Source organism: Oncorhynchus mykiss, chromosome 1, assembly GCF_057628025.1.
Source record: "Oncorhynchus mykiss isolate SJ-2025 chromosome 1, ASM5762802v1, whole genome shotgun sequence".
Taxonomy (NCBI): Eukaryota; Metazoa; Chordata; class Actinopteri; order Salmoniformes; family Salmonidae; genus Oncorhynchus; species Oncorhynchus mykiss.
Genome location: NC_143022.1, coordinates 65,966,755 through 65,989,337, shown reverse-complemented (window position 1 = coordinate 65,989,337; position 22,583 = coordinate 65,966,755). Strand labels below are relative to the sequence as shown.

The 22,583-nt window shown below is 41.8% G+C and overlaps 1 protein-coding gene across 9 annotated transcripts in view; it reads left to right on the top strand.

Annotated features, from left to right (window-relative positions):
• Positions 1-9,840: 9,840 nt before the first annotated feature.
• Positions 9,841-22,583, top strand: part of LOC110526605 (regulator of microtubule dynamics protein 2) — a 71,445-nt gene continuing 58,702 nt past the window's right edge. For 2 of the 9 annotated variants that reach the window (XM_021607715.3, XM_090236961.1), the window contains exons 1-2: positions 9,841-10,168; positions 13,033-13,487. In XM_021607715.3, the coding sequence (XP_021463390.1) occupies positions 13,042-13,487 (446 nt within the window). In that variant the 5' untranslated portion in view covers positions 9,841-10,168; positions 13,033-13,041. Of the gene's footprint in view, positions 10,169-11,345; positions 12,940-13,032; positions 13,488-22,583 lie in introns of those variants that run through there. The other 7 variants (XM_021607723.3, XM_090236963.1, XM_021607750.3 and 4 more) reach the window with 5 other exon arrangements.

Genomic DNA, 22,583 nt, shown 5'->3' with positions numbered 1-22,583 from the left:
GATGCTCTCATTTGTGCGTCTGTAAAGGTTTGTGAGGGTTTTAGGTGACAAGCCAAATGTCTTCAGCCTCCTGAGGTTGAAGAGGTGCTGTTGGACCTTCTTCACAACACTGTCTGTGTGGGTGGACCATTTCAGTTTGTTTGTGATGTGTATGCTGAGGAACTTAAAATGTTCCACCTTCTCCACTACTGTCCCATCGGTGTGGATAGGGGGGTGCTCCCTCTGCTGTTTCCTGAAGTCGACGATCATGTCCTTTGTTTTGTTGACATTGAGTGAGAGGTTATTGTCCTGGCCCCACTCTGCCAGGGCCCTCACCTCCTCCATGTAGGCTGTCTCGTTATTGTTTGTAATCAGGCCTACTACTGTTGTGTCGTCTGCAAACTTGATGATTGAGTTGGAGGCATGCATGGCCACGCAGTCATGGGTGATCAGGGAGCACAGGAGGGGGCTGAGCACGTATCCTTGTGGGGCCCCAGTATTGAGGATCAGTGGAGTGGAGATGTTGTTTCCTACCTTCACCACCTGGAGGTGTCCCGTCAGGAAGTCCAGGACCCAATTGCACAGGGCGGGGTTGAGACCCAGGGCCTCAAGCTTAATGATGAGCTTGGAGGGTACTATGGTGTTGAATGCTGAGCTATAGTCAATGAACAGCATTCTTACATAGGTATTCCTCTTGTCCAGATGGGATAAGACAGTGTGCAGTGGACCTCTTGGGACGGTATGCAAATTGGAGTGGGTCTAGGGTGTCAGGTAAGGTGGAGGTGATAGGATCCTTGACTAGCCTCTCAAAGAGCTTCATGATGACAGAAGTGAGTGCTATGATAATCATTTAGTTCAGTTATCTTTGCCTTCTTGGGTACAGGAACAATGGTGGTCATCTTGAAGCATGTGGGGACAGCAGACTGGGATAGGGAGAGATTGAATATGTCCGTAAACACATCAGCCAGCTGGTCTGTGCATGCTCTGGGTGTAAAGTCCATATTCGTTTAGAAATGAATTACAGAGCCATCTCTGGCTGGTCCAAAGAGCCAGTATGAAACACATGCTTTCCGTTGTATGGCTAGGAATGTGTATGGCTAGCAATGTGTTAGCATGGAAGATTATGTTAAAGAAAATCTCTTATTGTGTTTAAAATCTCTTAAAAAACAATGCAAACCTGCACAAATTACCACAACCAAGTGCTGCTGCTTCTCTCTCTGTGTGTATATCCATGTGTGTGTGATTTACACACACAGAGACAGACAGAGAGACAGAGCGAGAGAGACAGTCATGGGGAGCTCACAAAATCAAAAGTGTGGCATACGTAATTGATGTTCAATGCTGCAAGAGAAATGCAAGGCCACCGTCCCTGACCCATTGGAGAAAAGGGAAATATAAGACTCCTCATTCCCCTAAAGGCCTGCTGCCAACAGGATTCAGTCCCTTGTCTATGTCAGCGTAAGGCCACTCGCATGTACAAGTCACGGTGAGGACTCTGATGCCATCTGGCTGCCCTACATTAACCACCGTTCATTCGGTACCTCAATTAAACGCATTGCTACTAATACCAATAGACGACAAACGTGTGCCCAGTGAAGTTACAATACATAACCTTCAGCAGCTGCCGCTGAAATAGCCACCTCAGCGATTCACAATGACATTGTCTGTAGACATTGGCATGTAGTGTGATAAGAGTAGACAGTGTATAAACTCTACTTCTTGGTCAGCCGCACCATCTGCCTGATAACAAGTCAACCCGTTTTCCTTTTCGTTGCATCTCCGCGTGTCACGTGTTAACAGTAACTGTCTGCCAAGAAAAAACGGGAGATTGGCACTGGCAGACATTTAAGGTAGTGGAAAAATAAAGCTTTCTGTGTACGTGTATCTGTGTGTGTGTGTGTGTGTGTGTGTGTGCGTGCGTGCGTGCGTGCATGAGACAGATACATAGATGCAATGCCACATGCAGCCATAGACACTGAGGGGCAGTGTTGTCTTTAGTCACAGCATTGAATTCGCTTTCTCAGGACACTCCAGAGACACAGTATCAATCAAACACTTGTCAGGAGCTGTCAGAGGAATTTACTGCCAAACATGTGTCACAACTTCTGCCAAAGTCATTGCCTCTCCTTGTTCGGGCGGTGCTCGGCGGTCGACGTCACCGGTCTTCTAGCCATCATTGATCCATTTTTCATTCTCCATTGGTTTTGTCTCGTCTTCCCACACACCTGTTTTCAATCCCATTCATTACCTGTTGTGTATTTAACCCTCTGTTTCCCCTCATGTCTTTGTCAGAGATTGTTTATTGTCAGTTGTGTTTATTGTATAGGTGCGTGACGAGTCCTCGTACCCATGTTTGTTTATATTCATTTCATTTCATTAGTGTTATGGAGCATGTTACGTGGACATTCATTAAAAGACTCCATTTTACACTCTGTTTGACTCTCCTGCGCCTGACTTCCCTGCCACCTATACACACGACTCTGACAACATGCTATTTTAACGTGCCATTTCTGCTTCATCATGTTGGACCTATGTTATTGACACAGCTCGATGGTCTATAGTTTGATTGACATGTAGTTGTGACATACACACTAATATTTAATAACACATTTTCATGTAGAAGCTAACAGTGTTCAATAGGTTGATGCTTGAGTAATACAACATGCAGCCCTGTGACACACGGGGGCTGAAAAAGTCTGACAAATCACGTCATAACATAGGCAGGGGTGGCATTGGGCGACCTGCCACGCCAAGCTGTCCCAAGCTGTGCAGTGGGCGAGAGGGTCGGGATTACACGCATGATGTGCCCCGGTAATGGAGAGATGGCAAATAAACAATCAGGGCCCCTAATTTATGCAGTCATTGGTCAGGGGCAAGGCAAATCTACTGTAGTGTCTGGTGTGGCAGTTAAAACAAGATCATAGACATTGGACCCCCTGTGCTCTGTGTGAACTCCTACATCTATGTGAATAAATATGATGGCAAACAAAGGATTTTGCCATAGGTAAGATCTTTGCATACGCCAAACCCAGATTATTTTCATTAATTAATGGACATTTTTTGTCGGGTTTGAGACATTATTCATTAGGGAAAATCAAGTTTGTCATTTTAAAGTGGAAATTTCAAACTTTAGAAGCCTTTTTAAACCTATTATATGCTACAAGTTTGCATTTCATGCCCTGCAGGACAATTCTCAGCAACAAAAGAGTAATCAAATGAAGTTCCTACATCTGTAAAAAAAAAAAAAAAAAAGATATCACAGATCCATCAGTCAAGAGACCATCAAATGTCAATGTAATGCTAAAACGGTCACCTCCTCTGCCTTTGTGCTAAAGTTAATGTTTCTGCTGCTTAGATACATACTGTATATGACATTTAAAATACAACATGCAGCTTTAAAGTAAGGCTAAGATCATCGAGTTTGTTAAGACACAGATGCCCTTTGCAACCACATACCTATTTGAGAGTGGATTCTCGGCCCTCACTAGCATGAAAACTAAATACAGGCACAGACTGTGTGTGGGAAAATTGATTTAAGACTGAGACTCTCTCCAATACAACCCAACACTGTAGAGTTATGTGCATCCTTTCAAGCACACCCTTCCCATTAACCTGTGGTGAGTTAGTCACAATTTTCAATGAAACAAATACGGTTTTATATGTAAGATGGCTAAATAAAGAGCAAAATTATTGATTATTTTTATTTGTGCCCTGGTCCTATAAGAGCTCTTTGTTACTTCCCACAAGCCGGGTTGTGACAAAATCTCACACTCAATATTATGTTTAATAAATGTATCTATCGTATAGTGTGTGTGTGGCAGGCTTACAATGATGCCAAAAAAAACTGCGTTTGAGAGTGCGCTGACCCTGGTGCTAGAGGGGGTATGGAGCTGGAGGTTGAATGTTTCAAGGGGTACGGGACTATAAAAAGTTAGGGAACCACTGCACTAGAGTTTTGTTCCAGGCCCACAGCCTGATTTCTTCCAGCCTGAGGGAACAAAACCCCCCACCTGAAACTCAGAGGCATGGCGTAAAAAAAAAAAAAGCCTGGCCTTGGACTTGCCCCACAGACGCAGATGGACCGATAAGAAGAGAGGCATCCAGCCGTGGCCTCATCCCTATCGGGTCAAAGTCTGCAGATAAGGGGCCATCGTCAACAGACATCTATTATCCATCCACGGCAGGCAGCTGGCCAAGGCCTCATGCCACTGAGGGGGAGAGAAAGCAGTCGGATTTGCCTCATGCACAGAAATAGGCTCATAACTGTTGTCAAACGATATACATGTAAGAGGATGAATTCAGCCATTGCTATCAGTCGCCTGGTGAGAGACCACAAACTTTTGGGTTGAAAATCCCGCCTCAGAATCACATATTGGGGTTTCACCAACTTACATTAGGTGGGTTACCTCAGTTGACCAATCACTTCAGCATCACTTGCCTGCCATGTACTGGAGGTATTAATTTAGCCATAAGGATGTGCCAGGCAGGTGATGTAATACTCCAGGCATTTTATGATCTATATTTCCCCCTCTCTGTGTTTGGGAGAAAGCATGCTCACGCTCATTCCATTGATGTCCAGCTTAACCTTACCTTTAAAAAACTGTTTGAAAAGGTGAAGAATATGCATAAATGTGAATCACATGTGTATTTGGCGTACCCCCGACTGCATTGCGTGTAAAAAAAATGTAATTTGTTTTCTATTTTCCCAAAACTTTCAGCACACGTCCAACGTATATCAGGTAGACAGAAGTTCAGTGCCTTCAGAAAATGATCATACCCCTTGACCTATTCCACATTTTGTTGTGTTACAGCCTGAATTCAAAATGGATTAAATCCATTTTTTTTCCTCACTACCCTTAGAAAAAACACACACCATGAGTCAATACTTTGTAGAAGCATGTTTGGCAGCAATTACAGCTTTGAGTCATCTTGGGTATGTCTGTATCAGCTTTGCAACATCTGGATTTGGGGAGCAGCGTTGAACAGCAATCTTCAAGTCTTTCCACAGATTTTCAATGGGATTCAAGTCTGGGCTTTGGCTGGGCCACTCAAGGACTTTCACATTCTTGTTCGGAAGCCATTCCAGCATTGTTGGCTGTATGCTTGGGGTCATTTTTGGAATGCAAATCTTCGCCCCAGTCTAAGGTTGTTTGCACTCTGAAGTAGGTTCTCCTCATGGATTTTCCTGTATTTGGGTCCATGTATTGTTTCCTCTATACTTACCAGTCTCCCAATCCATGCCTTTTAAAAGCATCCCCCTAGCATGATACTGCCACCACCACGCTTTATGGTAGGGATGGTGTTAAACGGGTGATGAGCTGTGCCTGGTTTTCTCCAAACATAGCGCTTTGCATTCAGGCCAAATAATTCAATTATTGTCTCATCAGATCACAGAATCTGTTGACTTACAATCTCAGAGTCTTTCACATGCCTTTTTGCAAACTCCTGGCGTGCTGTTGTGCCTTTTTCTCAGGGGCGACTTCCATCTAACCACTCTCAAATAAAGCCAAGATTGTTGAAGTGCTGTAGAGATCATTGTCCTTTTGGCAGGTTCTCCCATCTCAGCCAAGGAAGTCTGTAGTTCTGTCAGAATGGTCATTGGATTCTTGGTCACCTCCCTGACCATGGTTCTTCTTGCCCGGTTGCTCAATTTGGTCAGAAGGCCAGCTTTATACCCTTCCCCAGATATATTCCTCATCACAATTCTCGGAGATCTACTAGTGATGTTACATTTGATACCTGAGCTCCGAGGCGTGCGTCGAAATCGCTAAGCAGTGTACTCTGAAGCAGTGTGCTGATGCCTGTATCATTTTATCAGAAGCACGTGATAAATGATGTCTGAAGCTTTGTTTCGTCAAACAACCACCTGATTGGTTAGGTATTGGTTTGGTGTAAGACAAAAAAGCTATGCTGCGCATGCGCTATGGAGTGTGGGACATCAACAATAATACTGCTAATAATAATGCTCTAAATTATTTTTACCAGCAGGTGCCACTAGTGCACACTTTTGATCAAAGCCTCAATAGTTCAAATAAAGAAAAACCCTTGAATGAGTAGATGTGTACAAACTTTTGACTGGTACTGTATGTAAATGAGGTATTTCAGTATTTCAATGCAATGAACCAATGCAATGAACCATACACAGTAGTGATCATTTTGATTAACCTTCTATTACAGAATACTTGTAGAAATTGTATTTGCATACCAAATTATATATTTAAAAAGTGTTAAAAATCCATGTTTTTACTACGTTGTTCATCTCTATTGTTCTATGTAGAATGTTCAATGTTGATTGTATGATTCTGGAACTTGTTGACTGATTTACTTATGCATCTAATGAATTATGTTGTTTGATCTTTAAATTATCACATTACCTATTTTATTTTGACAAAATAACAGGTGTTTCGTTATCAATCACAGAGATAAATGGAGGACTCTAGATGGATAACTCATTTTTAGTATAGACATTGCCATTGAGGGCTTCCACCATTTAAAAGTAGTCAACTGGGTGGGGATTTCTTTCTTTTTGGAATATGTGTGTTTTGTTTGTATTGCTACATATTAAGGCACTTTTGGAACTACAAACCAAAGCATTTTCGCTGTACCTGCAATAACATATGCTAATCTGTGTACCTGATCAATAAACGCATAGTATTGTAGGAGTATAGTTCAGTAGCACACAGTACGTTACAGTCCAGGACATTATACACGTCTATGTTATGGCCAAATGGATTGGGTTCTTGAAGGGTTTGAGCCTCCTGCTGGCTATGCATCTCAATATCTACACTTTTTCCTGAAGTGTGCACTTGCCCGCTACCCACATGATAAGCTCAGTTGGTAGAGCAAGGCGCATGCAACTTTTAAATGGAGATAGCCTCAATGGTGCTGCCGAGCTGTTACAGATGCCATAATGGCACAGATACAAAGATGAGGCCACTATATATCTATCTCTATGCTGTCAATTGTTTCCGTTGTGACCGTTTTGGTTTGGACAATTTTGACAATTTTGACTTTAAAAGAATCCCCATAGCTAACACATGACTGGATCTCTTTAATTTGGACAAATGTACAGTGGCTTGTGAAAGTATTCACTCCCTTGGCATTTTTCCTATTTTGTTGCATTAAATCGTGGAATTAAAATAGATTTTTTGGGGGGGTTTGCATCATTTGATTTACACAATATTCCTTCCACTTTCAGCATGCATAACTATTCACTATACAAAGTCAATAGTTTGTAGAGTCACCTTTTGCAGCAATTACAGCTGCATTCTCTTGGGGTATGTCTCTATAAACTTGGCACATCTAGCCACTGGGATTTTTGCCCATTCTTCAAGGCTCCTCCAGATCCTTCAAGTTGGATGGATTCCACTGTTGTACAGCAATCTTTAAGACATACCACAGATTCTCAATTGGATTGAGGTCTGGGCTTTGACTAGGTCATTCCAAGACATTTAAATGTTTCCCCATAAACCACTCAAGTGTTCCTTTAGCAGTATGCTTAGGGTCATTGTCCTGCTGGAAGGTGAACCTCTGTCCCAGTCTCAAATCTCCGGAATACTGAAACAGGTTTCCTTCAAGAGTTTCCCTGTATTTAGCACCATCCATCATTCCTTCAATTCTGACCAGTTTCCCATTCCCTGCTGATGAAAAACATCCCCACAGTATGGTGCTGCCACCATATTGTTCTCGGGGTGATGAGAGGTGTTGGGTTTGCGCCAGACATAGCGTTTTTCTTGATGGCCAAAAAGCTAAATTGTAGTTTCATCTGACAAGAGTACCTTCTTCCATTTGTTTGGGGAGTCTCCACATGCCTTTTGGCGAACACCAAATGGGTTTGCTTATTTTTTTTTCTTTAAGCAATGGCTTTTTTTCTGGCCACTCTTCCATAAAGCCCAGCTCTGTGGTGCGTACGGCTTAAAGTGGTCCTATGGACAGATATTCCAATCTCCGCTGTGGAGCTTCGCAGCTCCTTCAGGGTTATCTTTGGTCTCTTTGTTGCCTCTCTGATTAATGTCCTCTTTGCCTGGTCTGTGAGTTTTGGTAGACGGCCCTCTCTTGGCAGGTTTGTTGTGGTGCATATTCTTTCCATTTTTTAAATAATGGATTTAATGGTGCTCCGTAGAATGTTCAAAGTTTCTGATATTTTTTCATAACTCAACCCTGATCTGTACTTCTACACAACTTTGTCCCTGACCTGTTTGGAGAGTTCCTTGGTCTTCATGGTGCCACTTGCCTGGTGGTGTCCCTTGCTTAGTGGTGTTGCAGACCCTGGAGCCTTTCAGAACAGGTGTATATATATACTGAGATCATGTGACAGATCCTGTGACACTTAGATTGCACACAGGGGGACATTATTTAACTAATTATGTGACTTCTGAAAGTAATTGGTTGCACCAGATCTTATTTAGGGGCTTCATAGCAAATGGGGTGAATACATATGCACACACCACTTTTCCATATTTTAATAAAAAAAATAAAAAATTGAAACAAGTTTTTTATTTATTTTTTCACTTCACCAATTTCATGTATGTCCATTACATGAAATCCAAATAAAAATATACTTAAATTACAGGGTGTAATGCAACAAAATAGGAAAAAATTCAGAGGGGATGAATACTTTTGCAAGGCACTGTACATCCCAGAAAACATATATTTTAGTCCTGACAACGTACTTTACATATTTCTTGATAAATTAAATGTTCAGTAGTGACAGTTCTTAAAAATATATGAAGATTTACCAAATTGTTCACTAATTGTCTCCAAAATGTATGCAGACAGCCTTCTCACCATGTGGCCATGCTGGAAAGGGGTGCAATCCCATTACCTGGTGACATTTTAAGGGTGTGGCAGGGTGTAAGGGTGTGGCACATTCATTCTATAGTCTTTTAATGTGTGTGTTTCGGTAATGACATCAAAAGGTGGGACAGCATTTTTTGGAGAAAGAAGTTTGAAAGATAAATAAAACTACTAAATAGATCAGAATCTTTGAATGTAATTACAGAACATCTCAAGATGATCTATTGAGATAATATTGCATTTTATATTTTCTTCAAAAATCATTAATTGCTTTATTTTTAATTTTTATGGGGTTTGGGACACTCACCAATCAATAGAAATAGATGTATAAACAATGATTTTGTACTATATTAATTAAAATATATATTTGTTATTGCCTTGGATTGAATTAGAACCTAGCATGTAAATACATGTCCTAAGTTAAGAGACTTAACTGTTTTTTAAAATAGACATATAACTGGGGAAGGGTATAACATAAAGTTTTTGTTGGGGTGGGATTGCAATTTGCACCACATCTGTAGAATCACACAACCTCCACAATAATTTGGGGTTGGTTAATTAAACAAAGCACATTATCTTTGAAGGTTATGGTTATGAAATCCATGTTATTCAAATTATACAAAAATAATTTAATACATACTGCCTGTCTCATCAAATTGAGACAGGCAGTATGTATTATGTAAATACAATTTTAAAGGGGCTTGATTGAAATCTTCCAATGAGTACTTTGAGCCCTGTAGCAGCATTACTGTGGTGCAGGTGAGATGTAAATATGGTGGGCAGATTATCCAGGAGATAAGCAAACTGAAGTGATGTTGTGACAGACAAAGAACAATTGTGTGGGCTGTTTTGCACCAAAAATAAATAAATAAACAAATATATATATATATATATATATATATATATATATATCATTTTTAAATACTACACTTTTTACAATCTCATCCTACCACTCTTGTTTCTGATGTTTCACAGTGCAGAATATTCCAAGAACGGTCCTACAGAATCTGTTTGAAATATCAACATTTCAATTTTGATACCATGGCGTCGCATAGGTAGCCTAATGGTTAGAGCGTTGGACTTGTAATTGAAAGGTTGCAAGATTGAATCCCCGAATTGACAAGGTAAAAAAATATGTCGTTCTGAACAAAACAGGGGTCTTAATTGAAAGTCAGAATTTGTTCGTAATTTGACTTGCCTAGTTAAATAAGGTACAAATTAAACACCCTTTTATAACCCTGAAAGGAAAAGCTGACGAGGACAGCGCCGCTTGAACTGACTGCAGGTTCAAAGTTGATCAGATTAAGTGCATTTGTGATCCTCACTCGTACACACTCTGCCTGGGCACAGTGTGAGAACAGCTCCCACAGAGAGACAAAAATCCCTTTTGGAGGTGAGTTGCCATTGTTTTTTTTGCAATGTATTCATCTTCTTATCCCTTTTAAATGAATAAGGGGTGTTTTCCAAGTTGATCAATAACATAAAAAATGCATGGCCTAATGGGGACTGATTTTTGTGATTCTGGAATTTCAGCTGTAGGCTTCCTTGAACCTATATTCTGAATTAACTTTATTCTGTAAAAATGCTATTTTCATTAGGATAATATGACACGGATTTGTCAATGGATTCAGAGACTGATCTCATTGACTGTTCTCAGGGTGCAGTCTGGTATTCACCTAGTTAACACAGAGGTACATGGGGGTTGTTGTTGTTGGAGTGTACTTTGGCCATTCAGTTGAGCCGCTGGATTAGTCTTTTGCTCAAATCTATTATGACAGTCTCTGTTTTCCAGCAGATCTTTAAACCTCAACCTCTGAACTGTTTTGGAAACGCAGTAGTCCATCATTGTAGGATCAAAGACTACAATAGTATTGTTAGTTTAAACGCCACATGTACCCTTCCCACTGAGCAAAAACGGTTTGAATCAAGGTTTCCACATCATTTCGACAAAAATAATGAAGTGATGATGTTCTGTGGAAAACGGATTGGATTTTCAAAAAGTCATCAATGTCGGGGAATTTAGTATTTTTTCAACAAACTTTTAACCAAATTCAAATGAGATGGGGAAATATTTGGTTGATTTTAAGTTTCATTCGCGTTAGTTAGTAACTCAATCAAAACGAGACGTTGAACTGGCATATGTGCCCACTGTCCAGTGGGTTGAATGACATGATACAATAATTATTTGAGATATCTGGGGTTAATAATATCCAGAAAATGTATATAGTAGACAGCTAAATATAAACACATTTAATATCAGCGATAGCTTATTAATCCCAATGATTACCCAATCAATGTGTTTTTTTACAGAATTGGCACAGTGGTCTAAGGCGTCACTACAGACCCTGGTTCGATTCCTCTATCCCCGGCTGTATCACGATCGGCCGTGATGGGGAGTGAACAATAATAAAAATGGTGTGGCTACTCGCTTCTATCTGAGTTGTAGAGGAACACATGTAGTACGGTTTTCAGGTTGTTCCATTGCAAATGCCATAATCATCAAAGGACTTGACAGGTTTGATGCGTTAGAAAGTATCACCATATCACCCTACCTTGATCGGTAAACTGACACAGTCATTGCGGTTGAGGTCGGAACATTTCGATGGTGTATCAACCTCTCCTGATAAGACGGAATATTTGGTTGTTGCACATAAATAATACTCAAACTACAGGTGTAAAGAGACTGCTCGCTTCTCCGCAGTAAGGTCAATGACAGCTACAATTTCTACATTTTTTTTTGAGTCGAATTAATATTATTTTATTGAACCTTAATTAAAGTGTTTTACATTTAACTGTAGTCAAGTCCACAACTATGCGATAATATAAGGGTGCCACACTCAAATGCACTGCTTTATGTTGAGCTAAAGCTACTTAAGCTAGCGATCTATTTTCTCTGTGTGGTTATAGTAAACAACACATCGTGAACACCATTGCCAGGCATTAGTTCGCAAGCTCGATGGCTCTGTCCATGCCATTACATGCCCTTTCTTTGCCATTCTGTTACGCTAACTGATTAGCTTGAGTGTTAGCTGAACCAGTAGGCTTGAGGAGACGAGATCCAGGATCCTTAAATTCAGCTCTGCAAACGTTCTGACGTGAAAATACGATCGGTACTCAACAAAATAGACTTTCCTATTGTCAATACTGCCGTTACTTCCAAAAAAGGTCTAAATTAAAATGATTGTTTTTGGCCAAGTGCGCATGCGCCAAATCTAAGGCTCTAGGTACACTATCCGGAATGGATATTGATTTAATTTTTATTTAAGACCTTTTTTTTTCTTCCGAAGTACATTCCGCACGGAACGGCGGTAAGGACGATAGTTGCTGTGCAAAACTCAATATTCTGGTGAGTACCGAACGTATTTTGACATAACGCTTGCAGAGCTGGTTTGATGGGACTTTGAATTGAAGGATCCCTGGGTGTCAGATGAGATCTCGTCTCTTCAAGCCCAGGTACTGATTCAAGTGTTAGCTAGCTAGCTAATCCTGTTAACGTTAGCCCTTCGTGCAAACGTAACTAGCTAGTCTAACACTGAGGTGAATGGGAGGACCCAACAGAAGAGTGACTAATCCCTCCCCATGACGTTGCCAGCTTTAGCTTGACAGCTTGCTACTAGTCACTAGGTCACTTTCTCAAACTGTCACTGGCTGGTGGGTTTCAGAAGTTAAGTGGCTTTTTGCTTTGCTACATTTCTATACCCCAAACTAGTTTGCTTGACTTTTCAGCTGAGGTTCTCCACATTTGACAGCTAACCCAATCGATCACTTTACTATGCTGTCCTAAACAATGCCCTGATTTGTCTGTTGATTAAGTGTCCTTAATTGGCTTGTGGTCCTCTTAGCTGTTGGCTTTATCAGCAGGTCTTTTCCCAGTGTTTGTGGAAACCATTAAGAGCTTAGCCAAGTGGCCTAAATTGTATTATTTAATAGGCACAGAGAATTTAGCTGCTCGTGTGACAGGAACTATCAAATCAGTTGGCATGTAGACTGGTGGGAAATGGACATTGGACGTGTTAATGATTAGAATGGAGGTGCGGATTGGGTTAAGATCAGAGGTCAAACTCTACAAGTAACAAGAGCTAAGGGCTGACCAACTCAGCTCCTTGCTCAGTCAACTCTGATGAACTTTTTGCAACGCTACTTTCTCTGCTGCAGGATACTCAAGTAAACAATTCCTAAAATCAGAAGTTGTCACTGCACAACAGAGCAAATTCATTATTAATATGCGTCATTTTAATTCCTCCTCTTTCTCTCCAGGTTGGCACGATGGCCCAGTCATCAGACAACAAGGTTCTGGTCCTGGGTGTGTTGGCTGGAGCGGCTGGCCTCAGCCTGGGTGCTGTGGCATTGTACAACAGCCGGAGGGCCATGCCACAGAGTGGACACAGTGAGCAGTACCTCAGCAGTAATGACCAGCGGGCGGCTGGAGCCAGTATGGTGGTGGGGGGAATGCTGGGTCAGGCTGAGGTTCTAGATCGTCTCGGAGCCCTGATCCAGTGTGTGTCGGAGCTGAAAGATGAGGTGCGGGCGCTGAAGAGTGCCATCCCAAAGCTGCAGGACCACGTGAGGGATGAGCTGAGAGGACGCGGGGGCGAGGGGGGCGTGGCTCGCATCAGGGCAGGCCCACCAAACCGCACTATACCCACACGCAGGAGGAGAGTAGCCAGAGCTGAAGGCCAAAGCTCAGAGGAGGGGGCTGAGAGTGAAGGAGGGTGAGTCCCATCTTTCTCTCTGGCATTGTCACATGTTGGTTGCTTCAGATACAGGGGGGGGGGAATCCACACATCACAATGATTTCATAGAAAAACACAAGAAAATGTTCACAGTATTTGCAATGCCTTTAATTTCTATGTTCAATGGAACAGCTCCAAAACTCTGACTTGTTTTGGCATGAGATCTCATTTAAAATGTCCTACAATGATATGATTACAGTTTGCTACATAATCTTCTCTGTCCAAGCATCCACCACACCCTTTGGCCTTTTATACTCAAATTCTGGTTTCCTCTTTGCCAGCTGCACCACCTTAACTATCCCACCTGTACTTGATCAATATCTTAATAAGCCAAAGTCACATGCTCACCCTGCATCACCAGACTTTTTGATTTGCTCAGTCATTATATGTAGTAAAATAAGAAGTACTGTATGTGAATTTGCCTAGGGTGTCAGAGAGTGGAATCTAGCGCCACACGCCCAGTCATCCTCCATCTACAGCCAAATAGCTTGATCACACGACAGGCTTGAATAACATAAACAACAGATGTCTGCTTTTAAATGCACTGCCTCTTAAAATTCCTCTTTATGAAAACAATATATTAACAGGTAAGTAGTGACTATTAAAACAAGGCACTTGTGTTAACAGTCGGGCTTAACTTGCACAGCTTTTCTTGGGCATGAATGCATTCAGAATGTCTTGTCTCAAAGCTTTGTGGGAAATTTCCTGCCTATTGCTTGATATTCATATTATTCACATAGGCTACTGGACTTTTTTAAGGGCTGGATCAGCATTAATATTGCAGGTAGATTGTAGCTTCCATCAATGTAATTGTCGGAATAATTTCTAATCCCCCATATATTTTTGAGGTATATACAGTTGAAGTCGGAAGTTTACATACACTTAGGTTGGAGTCATTAGAACTTTTCAGCCACTCCACAAATGTCTTGTTAAAAACTATAGTTTAGGCAAGTCGGTTAGGACGTCTACTTTGTGCATGACGTAAGTCATTTTTCCAACAATTGTTTACAGACAGATTATTTCACTTATAATTCACTGTATCACAATTCCATTGTGTCAGAAGTTTACATACACTAAGTTGACTGGGCCTTTAAACAGCTTGGAAAATTCCAGAAAATGATGTAATTTGCTTTAGAAGCTTCTGATAGGCTAATTGACATAATTGGAGGTGTACTTGTGGATGTATTTCAAGGCCTACCTTCAAACTCAGTGCCTCTTTGCTTGACATCATGGGCAAATGAAAAGAAATCAGCCAAGACCGCAGGAAAAAATTGTGGACCTCCACAAGTCTGGTTCATCCTTGGGAGCAATTTCTAAATGCCTGAGGGTACCATGTTCATCTGTACAAACAATAGAATGCAAGTATAAACACCATGGGACCACGCAGCCGTCATACCGCTCAGGAAGGAGATGTGTTCTGTCTCCTAGAGATGAATGTGCTTTGGTGCGAAAAGTGCAAATCAATCCCAAGACAACAGCAAAGGAACTTGTGAAGATGCTGGTGGAAACGGGTACAAAAGTATCTATATCCACAGTAAAACAAGTCCTATATCAACATAACCTGAAAGGCCGCTCAGCAAGGAAAAAGTCACTTGCACATTGGGACAAAGATCGTACTTTTTGGAGAAATGTCCTCTGGTCTGATGAAACAAAAATAGAACTGTTTGGCCATAATAACCATCCTTATGTTTGGAGGAAAAAGGGGGACGCTTGAAAGCCGAAGAACACCATCCCAAACGTGAAGCTCGGGGGTGGCAGCATCATGTTGTGGAGGTGCTTTGCTGCAGGATGGACTGGTGCCCTTCACAAAGTAGATGGCATCATGAGTGAGGAAAATGATGTGGATATATTGAAGCAACATCTCAAGACATCATTCAGGAAGTTAAAGCTTGGTCACAAATGGGTCTTCCAAATAGACAATGACCCCAAGCATATTTCTAAAGTTGTGGCAAAATGGCTTAAGGACAACAAAGTCCAGGTATTGGAGTGGCCATCACAAAGCCCTGACCTCAATCCAATAGAGAAGGTGTGTGCGAGCAAGGAGGCCTACAGACCTGACTCAGTTACACCAGCTCTGTCAGGAGGAATGGGTCAAAATTCACCCAACTTATTGTGGGAAGCTTGTGGAAGGCTACCTGTAACGTTTCACCCAAGTTAAACAATTTAAGGGCAATGCTACCAAATACTAATTGAGTGTATGTAAACTTCTGACCCACTGGGAATGTGATTAAATAAATTAAACCTGAAGTAAATCTCTCTCTACTATTATTCTGACATTTCACATTCTTGAAATAAAGTGGTGATCCTAACTGACCTAAGACAGGGAATTTTTACTAGAACACACAATTTTTACAGGAACACACAATCCCTCCATCAGTCCTCACACTGTCCGCAATAGGCTGAGAACGGCTGGACAGAGGGCTTGTTCACCTGTTGTAAGGCAGGTCCTCACCAGACATCACCGGCAACAACGTCGTTATGGGCACAAACCCACCCGTCGCTGAACCAGACCGGACTGGCAAAAAGTGCTCTTCACTTACGTGTCGCGGTTTAGTCTCACCACGGGTGATGGTCGGATTTGCGTTTATTATCGAAGGCTAAAGCCTTACACCGAGGCCTGTACTCTGGAGCGGGATCGATTTGGAGGTGGAGGGTCCGTCATGGTCTGGGGTGGTGTGTCACTGCATCATCAGACTGAGCTTGTTGTCATTGCAGGCTATCTCAAGGCTGTGCGTTACAGGGAAGACATTCTCCTCCCTCACGTGATACCCTTCCTGCAGGCTCATCCTGACATGACCCTCCAGCATGACAATGCCACCAGCCATACTGCTTGTTCTGTGTGTGATTTCCTGCAAGACAGGAATGTCAGTGTTCTGCCATGGCCAGCGAAGAGCCCTGATCTCATTGCCATTGAGCCCATCTGGGACCTGTTGGATCGGAGGGTGAGGGCTAGGGCCATTACCCCTAAAAATATCCGGGAATTTGCAGGTGCCTTGGTGGAAGAGTGGGGTAACATCTCACAGCAAGAACTGGCAATTCTGGTGCAGTCCATGAAGAGGAGATGCACTGCAGTACTTAATGCAGCTGGTGGCCACACCAAATACTGACTGTTGCCTTGTGTCCCTTGTTCAGGGACACATTATTACATTTCTGTTAGTTACATGTCTTTGGAACTTGTTCAGTTTGTCTCAGTTGTTGAATATTTCCACGTTATTTTTGCTGAAACTAAGAGCAGTTGACTGAGAGGATCTTGTTTCTTTTTTTGCTGAGTTTATATACATTTTACGGGCACAGTCTTTTTTACAATAGTTATATTTAGTTTGTTTTTAGTCTACTGTAGCTTATTATTGAAACATTTTGCAATCTGTTTTTGAAGCTCTTGCGATTAGAAAAACCTAGAATGAGGAATCTTACATTTATGCACATTTCTGTTTTGGTGAGTAGAGTAAATCTGAATGTTGCATTTTATTCATTTATTTTACCAGGGTGAATTGACTGAGAACACATTCTCATTTACAGCATCAACCTGGGGAATAATTATAGGGGACTGAATGACCCAATTGGAAGCTGTGGATGATCAGGTGGCCATGATGGTACGAGGGCCAGATTGGGAATTTAGCACCAGCTTCCAGGGTTAACACTCCTACTCTTACTATAACTGCCATGGGATCTTTATTGACCACAGAGAGTCAGAACACCCGTTTAACGTCCCGTCTGAAAGACGGCACCCTACACAGGGCAATGACCCCAATCTCTGCCCTGGGTCATTGGTATATAGTTTTTGAGACCAGAGGAAAGAGTGCCTCCTACTGGCCCTCCAATACCACTTCCAGCACAGTCTCCCATCCGTTGGGTATGAGGATTACTCTGACGTTGCGACAAGAATGACCTAACGGCCATCCAAGTTATGGCTTTCCCTTTTCATGTCCAATAAACATACATGATCTTTGTAACTACAAGCCAACACCAGATGGTTTCTAGTGGAAGACTGCAATTATGGTACTATGTCCCATTTACAAAAAACAGAAGAGATGAGATTGAGGCTATTCTGTTACGTGTATTTGCAGAATGGTCTTGATCTCTGAAAAAAACATATGAAAGCGTGTCTGATGTTTTCTAGTGTTGATAGTGATGTTCCTGAGACTTCACTGTTTCTTTTTTTTTTTGCCGAGTTTATATACATTTTAAGGACACAATCTATTTTACATTAGTTATATTTTGTTTGTTTTTTAGTCTACTGTGGCTTATTACTTTTGAAAAATGTTGCAGTCTGTTTTTCAATCTCTTGCGATTTAGAAAAACCTAGAATGAGGAATCTTGCATTTATGCACGTTTCTGTTCACAATGCTGTGGATTAATAACTTGTTATAGCGTCGTAGGACATTGCTCTGACTATGGGAGCATCACCTGGATTGACTTTTCCCGTACTTTCGCTAAGCATGCATAATGTAGTGTTCCAAGAAAAACAAGCACCCTACCTGGCCTGGCATCCAAACCCAAAGAAAGTGGGCGGGGCAGAGGAGTGTAACGGGCTGCAGATCAGAGCTGGATCATGGCACCTCCCCCCCAGTTAGGTTAGCTCCAGATTTGTATCCTGGCAGAAATCTTGCAGCAGTCGCCTGGGAGCAAGTCTAGTTGTAACAACATAACAAGCAGGCCAACAGCCAGCCAGAACACTCTGGGTAGTTAATTACTGTTTGTGTTTTGCTGTCTTCAGTGTATCGGTCTCTTTGGCTTTGCCTCTCAGTTTACAGACTTTGAGGTCCGTAGTTTGCATTCTTACTCAGGCCATAATTTACTGTAAGTTGTTGTAGATCGACTGATGGAATCAGGCCATACTTGAGTGATACAATAATCAGGGGGTCTATTGTAAAGCGTACTACTCTCCTATCTTTGTAGTGAAAAAGCTCCTAGACTGGAAGTTTAGGCCTAATATAAGTTTCATGGGGTATAAATTACTGTACCACATGAGGACTAGGTTATATCAGGTCATTGGTTCTCCCACCTCTGTAATCAATGGAGTTTCGTTTATCCTCCTCCCTGTTGGAGAAAGAGATGCAGACCGAAGTATGGTGCCACAGCCTGCCCTCCAGCAGATCCAGCAACTTGCTTTGAGTGGCAGCTGTCGGCCCCATCAAATGTTCTAAATTACATCCCGGGTTATTATGGTTTGAAAGAAATCAAATCACGCACACACCTACCGTAATTAAAGCGCCTTTCCCTCTCACCTGTGATTTGTTAGAGCGGGAAGGGGGGTAAAGGTGCAATGGACAAATTCTAGCCCTTAGGGAATGCTTGGCACTCACCCAGAGTTGCCAGCTACACCCATAGACCTCACATCACCTACATTTTAAAGAGCTTTGGTTGTCTGTTGCACCGTCGCTTGGAACTGTAGGCAATAACAGCACTTGACTATATCCTTCACTGCTGAGATATCTTTATTAGAAAACCATGCTATGGTGGTTGTGGCAGGCCTCATGCTTTTTAGCATTCTCGCTGATTTAAAATATTTTTTTTGTTGAGGCAATGAATTATGGAGTTTAGAATGCAATGATTTATGTAGTTTAGAGGCATGTCATACAGTGGAGCCCCCCCAAAATCCCCCCCTCAAAGTTATATTTATATATATATATATATATATATATATATATATATATATATATATATATATATATATATATATATATATATATATATATATATATATATATATATATATAATTTGTTTTTGGTTAAAAAAAGAGACTAAAATCAAGGGAGGGTTTGGGCGGCAGGGATGCCCTTGTCCCATTGCGCACTAGCGACTCCTGTGGCGGGCGGGCGCATTGCACTCTGACACGGTTTGCCAGGTGCACAGTGTTTCCTCCGACAACCCGGTAGCCAGCCGCACCAATGTAGAAGTAGTGCGGCTTGGTTGGGTTGTGTTTCAGAGGACGCACGACTCCTGTCCCGAGTCTGTACGGGAGTTGCAGCGATTGGACAAGATTGTAACTACAAGTTGGATACCACGAAATTGGGGAGCAAAAACAGGGTAAAAAAAAAAAATGATATTCAGACCATGACCAGCGGTGATATATTTGCAGGTTGTGTTGGGTCTTGCTGAAACACAAAGCGGCTGTAATGGGGTACAGACAATATGGCGTACCGCACAGACGTGCGACAATATACATGCCATTTAGCAAACATTTTTTTCCCGAATCTCCTAACAGTCATGCATGTATACATTTTACGTATGGGATTTGAACCCACTACCCTGGCATTACAAGCACCATGCTCTACCAACTGAGCTACAAAGGACCGCAAAGAAGAAGGATCAATTATGGAGCAGGTCAAAGTTAATAAGGATTGTGTTTGCTCAGTTTAGCAACACACACTCGCAAGGTAGATAGCTCAAACAGTTTGCACTGTTCACTTTTCATTTGGCAAAATCGCTTCCTCGAACTTCCCACCTCAACCGAGCAGGCCCATCAATCTCCCAGTCTGTATGCCGAGCTGTCAAAGGTCTCATTGTAAAGTGTCATGTCGGAACTTGTCATTCCTCAAACAGTTCCCACTGCCGTTTATCCACGTCATGCTGTTTGCCCGTAGCTAGAGGGCATTATAACGTTTTGTGTTTAAAATGATAGCGTTTTTGGCATTGGATAGTTGCTGATTTTAAGGAGAAGACTTTTGTTTATTTAGTACCGGGCATGTCTGATCACACACAGTGAGAGGTTTTTTTCAAGGGAAAAATGACCTTGTCTGTCTTTTGTAATTAAAAGCTTAGAATGTAAAAAGTGTAATGATTTAGTGATGGGTGTCCAGGCCAGACACATTTTGTGTCTCTCCGTCTTTCGCATTCTGAACTTCATGGAAGGCACTGATGTACCGGAGATACAGTATTTTTTCCTAGAAAGTAGGGCCTACATGTTATTAAATAAAAAATCTTGCAACCAAATCACTGTTGACTTTCTGATACCCCCATTCCTGTGAATTTCCGGCAGTTTACCTTCTACGTATAGTATGTCTGTCTACAGGGCATGGTAGACCCCTCCCCTACTGTACCACTTGAACTGTGACCACCCACTACTCCCCCTCCCCCATTGTCACAGTTTCCTTTCATTCCCCTCCTATCGTAACACTAACGTGCTTGGCTCCATGCTTCCCTATTGTGCTCCATTAGTATCACATTTTATTTGTCACATGCTTTGTGTACAACCGGTGTGGACTAACCGTGAAATGCTTACTTACGTACCCTTCCCAACAATGCAGAGAGAAAGAAAATAAAAGATAGAAAAGTAAAACACGTAAGTAATAATGGATACACAATGAGTAACGATAACTTTACTTTAGTTTATCACATTGTTCTCCGCAGATCCTCGCAAGATCTGTCAGGTTAGATGGGGAGCGTCACTGCACAGCTATTTTCAGTTCTCTCCAGAGATGTTTGATCAGGTTCAAGTCCAGGCTCTGGCTGGGCCACTCAAGGACATTGAGACTTGTGCTCTTGGAAGGTGAATCTTCACCCCAGTCTGAGGTCCTGAGCACTCTGGAGCAGGTTATCTGTATTTTGCTCCATTCATCTTTGCCTCTCCTGACTAGTCTCCCAGTCTCTGCCGCTGAATACAAACCTACAGCATGACGCTGCTACCACCATGCTTCACCGAAGGGATGTGGTATTAGCCAGATGATGAGCGGCGCATGGTTTCCTCCAGACTTGATGTTTGGCATTCATGCCAAAGATTTCAATCTTGGTTTCATCAGACCAGAGAATCTTATTTGTCATGGTCAGAGTCCTTTTGGTAACTTTTGACAAACTCGAAGTGGGCTGTCATGTGTCTTTACCTTAGGGCGTGGATTCCTTTCTGGTCACTTTACCATAAAGGCCTGATTGGTGGATTGCTGCAAAGATAGTTCTCACATCACAGAAGAACTCTAGAGCTCTGTCAGAGTGACCATCAGGTTTTTGGTCACTTCCCTGACCAAGGCCCTCCCCCCCCCCCCGATTGCTCAGTTTGGCCGGGGGACCAAGAGTTTTGGTGGTTCCGAACTTCTTCCTTTCAAGAATGATTGAAGCCACGGTGTTCTTGGGGACCTTCAATGCTGCAAAAATGTTTTTGTACCCTTCCCAAAATCTGTGCCTTGACATAATCCTGTCTCGAAGCTCTATGAACAATTCCTTCGACAGGTGTGGGCCTTTACAAATCATATCCAATCGATCATATTTACCACAGGTTGTAGAAACATCTCAAGGATGATCAATGGAAACCGGATGCACCTGAGCTCAATTTCGAGTCTCCTAGCAAACTCTGAGTACGTATGTAAATAAGGTATTACTGTTTTTTTTATTTTGATTACATTTGCAAAAATGTCTTAACCAGTATTTGCTTTGTCATTATGGGGCGTTGGGTGTAGATTGATGAGGAAAAACATGTATTTAATCCATTCGAATAAGGCTGTAACATAACAAGATGTGGAAAAAGTGAATGGGTCTGACTACTTTCCGAATGCTCTGTATATACACTACCGGTCAAATGTTTTAGAACACCTACTCATTCAACGATTTTACTTAATTTTGTACTATTTTTTTACATTGTTGAATAATAGTGAAGACATCAAAACTGAAATAACACAATATGAAATCATGTAGTAACCAAAAAAGTGTTTAATAAATCAAAATATATTTTATTTGAATAGCCACCCTTTGCCTTGATGACAGCTTTGCACACTCTTGGCATTCTCTCAACCAGCTTCATGAGATAGTCACCTGGAATGCATTTCAAATAGGTGTGCTTTCTTAAGTTAATTTGTGGAATTTCTTTCCTTAATGTGTTTGAGCCAACCAGTTATGTTGTAACAAGATAGGTGTGTATACAGAGGATAGCCCTATTTGGTAAAAGACCAAACCCATATTATGGCAAGAAGAGCTCAAATAAGCAAAGAGAAACGACAGTGCATCATTACTTTAAGACATGAAGGTCAGTCAATACAGAAAATGTCAAGAACTTTGAAAGTTTCTTCAAGTGCAGTCACAAAAAACATCAAGCGCTATGATAAAACTGGCTCTCACGAGGACCGCCACAGGAATGGAAGACC